At 41.6% G+C, this 13,560-nt stretch overlaps 1 protein-coding gene across 2 annotated transcripts in view; it reads right to left on the bottom strand.

Moving 5' to 3' along the window:
• The window catches only part of KIF1C (kinesin family member 1C), a 199,345-nt gene that overhangs the window by 119,712 nt on the left and 66,073 nt on the right, over positions 1-13,560 (bottom strand). For both annotated transcript variants that reach the window (XM_030187259.1, XM_030187260.1), the window contains exon 2: positions 9,040-9,195. In XM_030187259.1, coding sequence (XP_030043119.1) covers positions 9,040-9,145 — 106 coding nt within the window. In that variant the 5' untranslated portion in view covers positions 9,146-9,195. The remainder of the gene's footprint in view (positions 1-9,039; positions 9,196-13,560) is intronic.

Below are 13,560 nucleotides of genomic sequence, written 5' to 3'. Positions count from 1 at the left end.
GATCAGTTGATAAAATTTGCTTTTTATATTTTTATTTTGCCTATCACTAACCTACAATTCCTCCTTTAAACCCCAATCTTTTAAGTTCCCAAAGCACAAAGCAAAATAGTGCTCACTTACCAGAAAAATATCCTCTTCTCTCTGAGCTTCTCAGAAAGGTTACAGGTTGTGCCAACACCTCTATCTCTTTGAACTGTAACACTCACGACAATACTTTTTTTCATGGAATATTGCAATGTAGGCAAATACAAGCATTCTGGATAGCTCTTCTCACCTATTTGCAGCGCCTGTTGGGACTCTCCTTAACAGTACTCAGCAGTGGGGCTCACTTTTAATCAAAGCTTGTTCATCGTGGCTTGGGGTTGCGGTGAGCGGTATTTTTTAGGCAAGGCTTATATGGTGGGGAAGAAATGCATATTAAACCATTGGATGCAGGACGCACCTCCTACTTTCCAGTAGATCCACGCTCTGATGTTGTGGGAATGATATGGGGTGAGGAACATCCCAGGAGACAAAAACGCTTCTTATCTATTTGGAAACCTTATCTGAACTCAGTTTCATCCAAAGTGAGAAGTCAAGACTTGAATGCCTTTCAAGGTCCTACTTGGGTACCTCTCTAAATAGTTTTTTTTGGGGGGAGAGGGTAGTGGGGGTTTGATTCTGGTTCGAGTCATCAGAGTCCAGGCCTCGGACTGCTTTATTTCTGCTGATGGTCGTCAAAGTTTAAGGGAGGGGGAGAAGCTGTTTGTATGGTTTTGTACTATTTTTCATCTGTGTTCACCTGTTTATTGTGTTTCTATAATCAATAAAAAGATTCTTTAATAATAAAGATACAAAAACAATAAAAAAGTAAAATAAGTAAAAAAAAATGTAACAAGAAAAAAAAAGTTCCAGCAACCTCTGTATCTCCATCTCATTCTATGAGACATTAGTGCTGACCAGTCAGCCTAGCATTCTCATCATACCTGTGGCTTCCAAGTTGTTCTAGGATCTATTTTACCACTGCCAATGAGGTGGCAAACAGTAAGACAAAGTCATGTTATCTAGCTCAGGCTAACGTTAAGCTTTGTTCATTTTCTTCTAGACACACCCTACAAACCCACGCCTACTGCTCTCTCACCTGATCCCTTTGCTCCCTTCTCCCCCATCCTGGAAGTCTCCCAAAGATCTGAAGGACCAGCCAGCAGCTGTCAGGATTCTTGCACCAACCTTTCTACCAGAAGAGCTAAATTTAGTCAGAACCACGGAGGGAGAGGAAGAAGGCAGCTTTTGTGTCTCAACAGGAATTTAGTTCTGAGAATTCTCAATACTGGAAAGCACTGTGTTGAACTTTTACCCAATTATAACAGCCTTTTTCTGAAATACACCCTCTCCGTTTTTCTTTTTTTTCCTTCCTAATGGAATGCTGCACATAAACTATAATACATATGAGGTCAAGAAAATAACTCTGAAAATTTGATGGAACAGAACCCAAGTTATTGCGAGGAGAAAAAATAGTGTAATCAAATCGGCGGGGGGGGGGGGGGGGTGTTCACATCACTGTAAGCTCTGGAAGTTGCTGCCAGAGAATGTGGTAAAAGTAGTTAACATAGCAGGGTTTAAAAAAACAGTTTGGACAAGATCCTAAAAGTCCTAATCCATTATTAGGATGAACTTGAGAAAAATGTATTGCTTATTCCTGAGACAAGCAGCATGACAACTTTGCTTTTTTGGGATCCCCAGGTACTTCTGACCTGGATTGGCACTATTGGAAACAGGATTCTGGGCTTGATGGACCTTTGGTCTATCACAGTACAATGATGCTTATGTACTTATGTTTCCATAGATGTGTATATGGTTTAGTTTTGGTAAGTGTTTGAAATAATTGAGTTTAAAATAAGTACCATATCACCCATGATGTAGAAATCCATTTTTAGGTGTATATGAAGGCACTTACTTGTCAATATGGATGGCCAGGAGCCTTTCCTCAGGCCTCAGTCCCTTCACCACCGTACCAAATTTAGACCATAAATGCCCACAAGAAAAATCTCACTCAAGTGGTAAATATACTCTTTTGGTTGGTCTCCTCTTAGCATCTCTGTACTATGGTCCAGCATCTATCTTGTCTCCCCTCCCCTGGCCCACTAGTTTCCTTACCCCCTCCCCCCAGCTAGCCCCGATACTTCCAGCAAAAAAATGTGGTATAAAGATATGGAGGCTGCTGTGTAGGCTACTACTGGCTCTGCCTAGACAACAGCTGTGCACCATGCCCTTTTTTTTTTGTTAGGCGGGGAGAAGCTTGACCGGCAGGGGACTAAGGAAACTGCATCACTAGACTGGGGGTGAGGGTGGTGAAAGGCTACACTGGACCGGGAGGAGGTCATCTACAAAACTTGGACCAGAGTCCCATAGGTGGTTAAAGTGGTCTTGATCAGTCTTGTGAGAACAGAGTGGGATTTTAGCAGCTCAAATTCACTGAGAGCTGTGTGGTACAGGTATTAAACAAAATAATTGTTATGAAGCTATGCCAGCAGCACGTCTGAAGAAAAAGTGGGGGGGAGATTGGGGAAGGGGGCTATACTAAAGTTTGATGGGGACTGCCACTGGCCCCTGGGCCTTGCAAAAGTCAGGTTGAAATCTCCTCCCAGAATGAGGTGACCCTCTGCCCAAGTTTTTAGCAACAGCTAAATAACAAGGCAAGTTTATAATTCTAAAACTGGATCTCCAGTCACCACACAACCTATATTTCTGAAATCCAGTAGATATATTTTAACCAAAAAACTATTTATCAGACTAGTTCAGCGATCTTCCAAAGTCATGTGTCTCTGTATCTTATATCTTATTCAAAACTAATTATCCAAAAACCTCAGTGATGTTAGTCACTGCAACTTCAACTGCAGTGATATAATTAACATCAAAATCTTCATAGGTTCTTTACCACCTAACATTCTTTATATTTTTGAAAACTTTTTCACTTATCTCATCTCGTTGTCAGACCCAGAGGGAAAGATGTCCGACATGCACATTTCGCCCAAACCTGGGCTGTCTCAAGGACCTTCCCCCGGTCTTTTCATTAGCGTCAGCTCAGCAAAAGAAACTTAATAGCCAAGACTTTGGAAGATCGCTGAACTAGTCTGATAAATAGTTTTTTGGTTAAAATATATCTACAAGTTTTTAGCAAGGCATCTATCTCATCAAAAAAGCCTTTTTGATCAGAATTTGAAGCATAGATATTGACTAAGGTATATAGATCCTGGGAGATGAGAACCTTTAATAAACAAAATAGCGTCCTTGCTTATACTGGATAACTTCTTACACCTGAGGATGAATATGCTGCAAAAGTTTACCCACCCCATTAGATTTAACAGGTTTCATAGACTGTAGACCACTGTGATGTAAATCTCTTCCAATTCAGAACTTATTGCTAGACTATCATTTTAATTTATGTCTCACAGAAACTTGGATTAGGAATGGTGAAGAGGCTTATCTTTACCAAGGTCTACCTCCCAGTTTCTCTGCTTTTTTCTCTTCATTCGCATATATGCGCGGTGGAGGCACAGCACTTATTTTTTCCAGTAACCTTTTGGTAACAGAACTTCCGCCATACGACCTTCCATACTCGGAGATTCTTATTGCAAAACTTAATCACAGCCCCTCCATGTTCTGATTTATTACTGCCCACCAGCACTTTCCATTGCATGATGGGATTCTCTCCTGCAACCCATAGCAGAAGCGATTGTCCATTTTCCAAATCCTATTTTATTTGGAGACTTTAATGTTCATATAGATGACTCAGGTTCAGTGCGTGCCTGTTCTTTTCTCTCTTTCCTATCTGATTTAAGCCTTTGTCAGCTTGTCAATATTCCCACTCATCAGGCAGGGTATATATTAGACCTTATATTAGCTATTCAGTCTGATGTTTCTTCATTTTCACATTTTTTTTGTATCACACGTGTCTTGGTCTGACCATTCTTCACTTTTATATTAACCCTTCCTACTACCTAACCCCTTTTTACAAAGCTGAACTGACATAGCCCATTCACTTTGAATGGGGTGTGTTGGCTTTACCGCACTGGCAGCCACTAGGAAGGCTTTGTAAAAAAAAAAAGGTGGGGGGGTAAGGTAGTAGAGAGAGTTAGTTAATCTAAAACTCTAAAGCTCCCATATTTATGTTTTTTCCCCACTTCACAAAAGGAATCAACTTCCCACAAATCCAACAGTTTCAGCTACACACTAACTCCCAAAGTGAATGGGCTGTGTCGGCAATATCACACAGGCAGCCGCTAGCGTGACTTAGTAAATAGGGAAGTAAATGCGGGAAAATAAAAGCTTTACCCTGCTATAGATCAGATACTTTAATTCTTCTTAACTATATGCAAATTTTTATATACAAATTTTTTATTTTATATCTGGAGGAAAAAGGCCTCAGCAGTCAAAGGTTTTATAGCTGTAGGACTAGCTTTCTGCTTATTTCAGCAGCAGCACCATATGACTAAAACCAATCACTGTATCTCCGTTATATCCAGATGGCTATTTGATCACAAATTAGTGCTAAAATAAGATAAAAATGACAGCCTGCTAAAATAACAGACAAGCTCTCCTCAGCCACAGATACCTCCGTTTGCTTGAAAACTAGGATCAACCCAGTTAGTTCATTCCAATATTTGAGTACCACCATTGATTGTGAACTTTCATTTCAAAAACAGATCTTTAAAATCTTACGACGTATTCATTCCCTCCATTGTAGTTTCCACATGTCTGCACTGCAGACACTAGTACATTCTCTTGATCTGTCATGGATTGACTACTTTAATTCCATGTATGCCAGGTTACCTCAACATCAACTAAAACGGCTGCAGAGCTTACATAATCGGCAGACCAATTATTATGTAATACCAAGCGATTTGATTGAGCCTCAGCTTTGCTGTTTCAATTACACTAGCTCCTGGTTTAAGATACTGTGTCTGACACATAAGGTGATTTATATCGATACCCCTTCACACCTTTCTGTTTGCACTATCCCTTATACATCCACACGTTTATTATGATCCTTGGACTCACATCTTCTGGTGTTATCCCTTCCCCGTCAGGACCATTGGGGTGCGGGGTAGTAAACTTAGGAATAATGTCAGAAAATTCATTTTCACGTAGAGGATGGTTGATGCCTGGAATGCCCTCCTGAGGGAGGTTGTAGAGAAAAAAAACGGTGGCAGAATTCAAAATGGTGTGGGATGAACACATAGGATCTCCAATTAGAAAATGAATGGTATAAAAAACAAAACTTAAAAGATTGAGTATGTGTTTGAATGTCAAGTGGTGCTTAGATGGCAACTCTGGCTGTATCAACTAAGGTCAGTGCTGTGCTGGGCTGGCTTGTATGGTTTGAGTCCCACATATAGCAATCTGGTTTAGGATGGGCTGGAGAGAGCTTCAACAGAAACTGCAGTAATTTGGAACGCGAGGACAGTGCCGGGCAGACTTTTACAGTCTGTGACCTGCAAATGACAAGATGGATTTGAATAGGCTAGAGTGGGCTTTGACGGCAACTTCAGTAGTTAGAACATAAGGACAGAGCCAGGTGGACTTCTACGGTCTATGTCCCAGAAACACCAAAGAAAGACCATGATCAAGTATATAATATCACGCTCATTGTTGATTTAATCTTGAACTGATAATGAATGTGACTGTTGGACAAACTGGATGGACCATTCATGTCTTTATCTGCCATCACTTACTATGTTACAAGGAACTCCACTTTCTTTTTCTTTGCTCTACATCTTTAGAACCACTCCCCCCCCCACACACACACCTTTACTCCATGCAAAACAGTCGTTCACTAGATTTACAGCATCTCTTAAGACTCTCTTATTTTAGGTCACTTTTAACCATATGCTTTAAATGGTACACACACCAGGTTTAGAGGCCAGTGAGGTACTACATTCAGTCAATATAAGAATTCAGCTAAGAGTTAGCCACAACATAATAGAATTACAATCAGCAGAAGGTAAGAGATCTACTAGACGAGATTATGCAATAGATTTCCACCTTCTACTCTTCCCTTAAGGCGTGGGTGCAATTATTAATGGGGCTCTGTCTCCACCTTTCTCTATCCATAGAAAGACTAAGCACGGTTGCCCCCTATCCCCCATGTTGTTCGACTTGGTTGTAGAACCTCTGGTTCAACTCATACGGGACTCTTGGACAATCAAATGGCTTAAGATAGATGGTGTCAAACACAGGTTGTCCATTTATGCTGTTGACATCTTAATTTTTATGTCTCACCTGGACTCTTCTGGGGCAGCTCTGTCCCCACTAGAGGGCTTTGGTCATTTATCAGGGTATAGATTGAATCTCAACAAATCTGAGGATTCTGTGCTTGGTAGTCACAGGTCTCTACCTGGCACATTGCATTTGATTTGTCAATTTACCTCCCTTAAATACTTGGGCGTCATTCTTTCTTGCCTAAAGATTTATACCAGGCCAATTACATTCCCTTACTGGATCGTGTATATATGGCTATTCAGTTGTGGATGAACAATGACCTGTCTAGCAACTTGTATATTTCTGACTGGGAGATTATCTGGCCCACCGTCCATTCAGTGTCTATATGCTGTTGCAGACTGGCACTAATGATCTGCTTACTGCACTGTACTTATAGATTCCCCACCTTTTTATGTGGGCCCCCTCTGACCTTTCCTGGAGATGGTATGAGGTCAAAGCACCTTTTTCCTTTTGTGGTGGACTTGCCCAGTAGTCTCTCTCTTTTGGCTGCAGGCTCGTGGAGACATACGAACTACACTGGGGAGATCTTTCACTCTTGCCCATCTTTTTTTACCTTTTGGGCTATGGGAGGGATTTGCAGTTGCAGTGGACTAATAAAGAACTTCCTGGGCATGCTGCTTGTCAAACTATAGCTACATTCTGGAAATAGTTCCTTCCTGGTCTTCTCAATCAGTGGAAATCACTTTTATTGAAAAGTTATATTATGTTCATAAGGAAAAGCTCTGTAGAGTGTGGGGTAAAGATTGAAAATTACGACAGCCTAGGGTTCAACTTGCACGAGCCAATCAATGTGCAAATGGGGGGGAGGGGCCTGTGGATCCCTCTTGTTTCCTTCTAGTAACAGTGATATGCAATGGATATATTTATTCTATTTTATGTGTTTTCTCGCCAAACAAAAATTTTAAAGTGCTTTTTTGTTTTTATTTTTGTTTATTTTTACAAAAAGGATTCCAAAAAAATGTACTTTTCCGCTGAGGAGGTGGATAGCTGGAACAGACTTCCAGGAGAGGTTATCGGAGACAAATTACTGACAGAATTAACACATGTTTAAGACAGACACAAAGCAAATTTAACTACAAGGCAAAAGACAAAATCACAGATCAAGTAAACATAATAGGCAGACTTGATGGACCAACTTGTCTTCATCTGCACTTATCTGCTATGTTTCTACTGAACCACCATCCTACAATACTTCAGGAGTCCTGAAATCACATATAGCAGAAAATGGTCCTACTTGGAAAGTCCATTCTTCCCATGAGGTATAAAAAAAATGCAAGTGTGAGAATTTAAAAAAAGCGAGGAAGAGGGAAGTTTGGAACTGGAATTTCATGCAATTAATACTAACAGTGCTAAATAACATTTCCAAGTTTCTTACTTCTGTATGTTCCTCCTAGTGCCCAGTAAGTAAATTCTGCACTTTTTTCTAAGCATCGCTCTTTTCTTTCCCCCACTGAACTAAGTCACAGAAATCAGATGCTTACGCTGTTCAGGGGCCAATGCTCAAAACCTAACTCCGGCATTAGAGGCAATTAGCGCCAGACAAGTATGCCATGTTAACGTGCGCAGGATATTCAAAGGGCTCTAGCACAGAAAACAGCATGTGTGCTACAGATGGGCACAAATGGTATTTAAATGTATTGAAATGGATGGTAATGGGGTCAATTTGTATTCCCTTTCAATGGTTAGAGAACAGCATGGAAACAAATGCTGCCCTTAACACTGGAAACTTACCATCAGCTCGAGGGTGGCACTGGAAAAGTCCGTGCAGCCTATAAATACTAATAGCGAGAAAGAAGTGCATGCAAGTCCAAAAAAAAGAAAGTGAAGGCATACATCAGCGCCATTCTTCTGCTTTTAAATATGAACTTTTCAAGAGAAAACAATTTTTGAAATGCTTATATTTAAAGGAGCAGAAGAACACGCTTCCAGTCTTGCCTGAGCATGTGCACAAGAGCTGTGCTTACTGTGAAACTCTAGTGTGCATGTGCTAGGCATGCTCCACCCCCTTGCTTTTGGTTTTATAATGCGTGTGAAGTAAAGTGATGTGGTAGTATAGTGTGTAGATAATTTGAATACCGTTCTTTTGAACATTGGAGAGATAGGCTGATGCGCTGTTCTTGAGCATCAGCACCTCAATGTCTAGAAGGAACCCCCAAAGCAGAACCAAGGAATCAGAAAAACACACTCTCTCATCCCCCAAAGATCATCCTCCAAGGCCACAACCCTGCAACTGAGGATAAAATGACTAGAATGACAAAAACTAAACCTCTAAAGCAAAGCTTCCCGAATTGTGGGTCAGGACCCAAATGGGATCACAAAGCCTGCCTTTGAGATCATGACCAAGGTTCTCTCCACAGGTACATCATTATTCTGCACCTCCAGGGGGGTCACTCAGTTTTATTTGGCAACAATCATGGTGTCACAGCCACAAAAAGATTGGAAATTACTGCTCTAAGGAGAGAAAGAAGCAGTAAAGTTGTATTCTATGATTCCTCTTTCCATTCCTTTTTGATCAGCCAACACAAAGATTATTCTAAGATTATCCTAAAATAGTATATGAAAAAGCTTTGGTTTCTCCAATGAAATTGCTGTGAGAGATCCTGCAGCAAACAAATTCTGCAAATTCACAGTCAAAAAAAAAAAAAGCACCTGGGTGAACATCCTTAAAGTGCATTTAACAGCAAATTCCTGCCTCTTGTTCTGCTCTCTTTTCCTGCTACCTTAGTAGGCTATAAACAAGGACTGTCAGATGCTCAGCAGCTACAGTATGGTACTTACATGTAGAGCTCCCTTGCATCTGAATCACGCACTTGGCATCTCTGTTGATTTCCCGTGCGTTGAAGGGTCGTACCCTCACTGCCACTTTCACAGAAGCACCTGTCATCTTTGGATCACTGCAGATCAGCCTCTGCTGTAAACTGTTCCTAAAATTATCTGTAAAGGAAAAAAATATTAATTAGAGGCCTCAAGCAAAAACAACTGGAGATAGTATACCCAAGCTGCACCAAAGGCTCATGAAATGCTGACCCTGGTAAGCAACCTTGCAGCCAGGGCTACCACATGTATTCAAGTCCCTGTTTACTAAATCTGCTTCTCGTCAACATTTAATATATGGGTCAAAGTTAATACCTCTGTAGAGCTGCTCTGACTTTTACTTCATGTCTGCACAGTTCAGTAGTTACATATGACTTTTTACCCAACCAGTTACTGAATAGACAAAAGAGACCAAGAAGCTCAGGACTGTTCTTGCTGTCCCTGAAGTCAGACGACAAGTAATTTATTTGTTGCATTTGTACCCCACATTTTCCCACCTATTTGCAGGCTCAATGTGGCTTACATAGGACAGTCAGAGGCATTTGCCCAGTCGGTGGATAACAAATACAAAGTTGTATAGTGATCGTATGAGGTATAAGTGGAGGGTCGGAATGGATGAAGATTGCGTATTGTCCTGTTCGATCATAGTCATGCTGTGTTGGTAGGTGAAGAGGGTTACGTGGGGTCGTTTGGGTAGGCCTTTTTGAAGAGGTTAGTGTTTAGTGATTTCCTGAAGTTCAAGTGGTCATGGATTGTTTTCACAGCTTTTGGGAGCCCATTCCATAGTTGTGCACTTATGTAATTGTAATATGAACAAACTGTTTGATGATGACATTTAAAGAAACAGCATATACCAAGCCTCCGTCTTCACTGCAGTCTGGACAGATATGATTATAGTCAACTCAAGTGAGCCACACAAAAATGCTAAGTAAAGGAGGGGATGGATTACACTTTTATTTTTTGTACAATGACTTGTCATGACAGAGATTTCATATTCAAAAATTCATTCCAACAAGCTGATAAACAGCTGCCACACAATAGCAGCTCACTACTGGAAACATCCAAGTAAGGCCTTTTTACTTTTCCCTGGACCAAAACACGTGGATACAACCAGAAATTACTTGAGGTGATTTCTATAAATAATTTTAAGCAGTGAAAAATTAGTAAGGATTAAAACTGTACATCTATAGAGGACAATTCTCAGTAATAGGTCTGTAAGTAATGCAATGCACTGGGTAGCTTGTTATTGGTTATACCAGTGCTTATAAAACTTTCTGTGGCCATGGTCCCATTTTCAGAGCCACAGAAATCATGTAATACCTGAGCCCTACCGTGCAATCTACCCTGTGGCTCCTGACTCTCATACAGCATTTGCTTCAACACTACTGTCATCCCTCACATTCTACGGAACCTGTGGAGGCCTAGTTATAGTATGGGGATTGATGAGAGGTGGAGGCCAATAACTGGGGACTTTTGCAACTCCATTTGGGGCTGTGACCCACAGTTTCGGAAGTGCTGGGTTATACAGCAGTTCACCACCAGAGGGAGCTCCAGAGAGCTCTGTAAGGAAGGGCATTCATGGTAATTCTGTGACACGAGTGCTTGAGGTTCCTCAACTGGCAGGAAGTGAACTCATTAAAGAAGGAGAGTCTAGAACAGTGTTTCCCCAAGTCGGTCCCACAGTACCCCCTTGCCATAAGGTTTTCGGGATATCCACAATGAATATGTATGAACTTAGATTTACATACACTGCCTCCATTATATGCATTTTTTTTCATTCATATTCATTGTGGATATCCTAAAAATCTGACTGGAAAGGGGGTACTCCAGGAACAACCTGGGAAATACTGGTCTAAGAGATGCAGTGATAAAGTAGCTGATGTTCAGGAGACAGGTATAGACAGTTGTTAATTTGAAAGACTGCTTGTGAATGAAACAAAAGCCAGACTGTTGATAGAGGCAGCAAAACCAAAAGGAGGAACAGGGCGGATACAAATGAGATTAGTTTTCAGGAATGCCAAATCCTGAAGTAAAGTCTGTTTTGTAGAAAGAATGCCATACAGACTGTATTAAGTACTTAAGGAATAGACAGTGTTTTGGAAACTGACAGAAGAACTGAGTGTTGGTTGTGTAAAAATGTCCTGATCAGAAGCCACAGAAAAGAATGCACTTAGTAGATTAGAATCTGAGCAGGAAGTCTATGTTACAGGAAGTCAAATGGAGTTCTATCTTTGCCTGTTGGTAAAAAAAGGAACTAAGGAAAGACCAGGCCCTAGCGGAGAGAGATCTGAATTCTCTGCTTTGGTCTTTACTAAGGAAGATGGCAGGGAGCTATTCATGCCAGAATTAGTATTTTATTTAATGGCGATGATCTGGAGGAATGAAGCAAATCTCAGTGAATCATGAATATGTAATTGGCCAAATCAAGAAACAAAAGAATAGCAAATCACATGGACTGGATGATATACATAGAAACAGAAAAGGATGGCACATAAACACAATACAGCCCATCCAGTCAGTTCATCCATACCAATTACTAAGCTCCACAATCCTTTCCTCTCCCATAGAGATTCTCTATGCTTGTCCCATACTTTATTGAATTCAGATAGTCTTTCATCTCCACCACCTCCACTGGGAGGCCATTCCACACATCTACCACCCATTCTGTAAAGAAATATTTGCTTAGATTATTACTTAAGTCTATCCCCTGTCATCTTTAACCTATGCCCTCTCATTTCAGAGCTTGCTTTCAATTAAGAGGTCTGCCGCCTGTGCATTTATGCCATGGAGAAATTTAAATGCCTCTATCGTATCTCCCCTTTCCTGCCTTTCATCCAAAATAAACATACCGATTTCTTTAAATCTGCCTCCACACACTTTATGACAAAGACCACTAATCATTTTAGTAGCTGCCCTCTGGACTGACTCCATCTGTTTGCATTTCTTTTTAAGGTACAATCTCCAGAATTATACACAACTAGTAAGAGAGGCCCGTTTCCGAAAGAAATGAAATGGGAGCTAGCAAGTTTCCACGCCCCCCTCCCTAACCCTCTCTCCCCCTCCGAGTTCCAGCCCCCCTCCCCTCCGAGTTCCATACCCCCCTACCTCCCTCCCTCTCCTCAGAGTTCCAGGCACCCCTCCCCTTTGAGTTCCAGGACCCCCTGACCCCCTCCCCTTCGAGTTCCAGGACCTCCCTCCCCTTCGAGTTCCAGGACCCCCCTCTCTTCCCTCCCCTTCGAGTTCCAGGACGCCCCTCCCTCCTTCTCTCTCTGTCCCCTCCAAGTGCAAGCACGACCTGTCCTCCGGCAGCCCCTCGCCTTCCAGCGTGCCGGCTGTAATTTAAAAATTCTTAACTCGGGGTCCAGCGTCTGCAGTGAAGGCGAGCGGCGCTTCAGACTGCCTTCCCATGTGTCTCAGCTCTGCCTCTGGTCCCGCCCTTCCGGAAACAGGAAATGAGGGCGGGACCAGAGGCAGAGCTGACACACATGGGAAGGCGCCTTTTTTTGACTGCCTGCTAAAACACATAACTTTGCTTTCTTTATTTATTATTTATTTGTCGCATTTGTACCCCACATTTTCCCACTTATTTGCAGGCTCAATGTGACTTGCATAGTACCGTCAAAGGCGTACGCCCAGTCGGTGGTTAACAAATACAAAGTTGTATAGTCATCATATGAGGTATAAGCTTCTCATTTTAACAGTTTATTTTAACCGTTTTTTAATAACCAGTTATCTTAACCAGTTATCTTAACCAGTATACAGCTATTGTTTTACAGTTTCCACTTAATTATTTTTTACTAGCGTTTTTAGTGGTGTATTACTGAATACTAGCCTTGATCCTACTCTTGAAGAGAAACAAACTGGATGCCCAAGTCAAGGAGAAAAATAAGGGATCCTACATCATTCTGCGCCTTGAGATTCAACCTGCAGAGAACACCATAAAGGCATCTGAGATGAAACGTCCAAACTATCACTTCTAAGACTCACTAACCTGAGGTAATAAGAGTTGTCAGCTTTCAATTTCAAAGGGCGGGGTTGCAAACAAGCCTGGAAAGCATGAAGTTAGGCAACTTCATATGAAGGCAACTGCAGAGGGCCCCCTCTAGGTCCCTAACCCGTGCCTCCATGGCGACTAATCTGGTGTAGAAGGTCTCAAGCCTTTCTTCTAACTTTTTTACCACTAAGTCTGTAATCACGGCCCTGGATTTTTTAATTTCATAAAGTACCTTTTGCCACATGTCTTCAGGGTCCCCACTCCTTTCGATTAGAGGATTAGTCAGTGATGGGGTGAGGGAACCTTTGCTGTTCATCATATCTCCATATTTTAATAAGCTGTGCAGATAAGTACATAAGTAATGCCATACTGGGAAAAGACCAAGGATCCATCGAGCCCAGCATCTTGTCCACGACAGCGGCCAATCCAGGCCAAGGGCACCTGGCAAGCTTCCCAAACGTACAAAGCTTCCCAAACGTACAGTGAACATG

This window comes from Microcaecilia unicolor, chromosome 14, assembly GCF_901765095.1.
Source record: "Microcaecilia unicolor chromosome 14, aMicUni1.1, whole genome shotgun sequence".
Classification (NCBI taxonomy): Eukaryota; Metazoa; Chordata; class Amphibia; order Gymnophiona; family Siphonopidae; genus Microcaecilia; species Microcaecilia unicolor.
The sequence above is the reverse complement of the archived record's forward strand: the minus strand, read 5'-3'. Positions and strand labels throughout refer to the sequence as shown.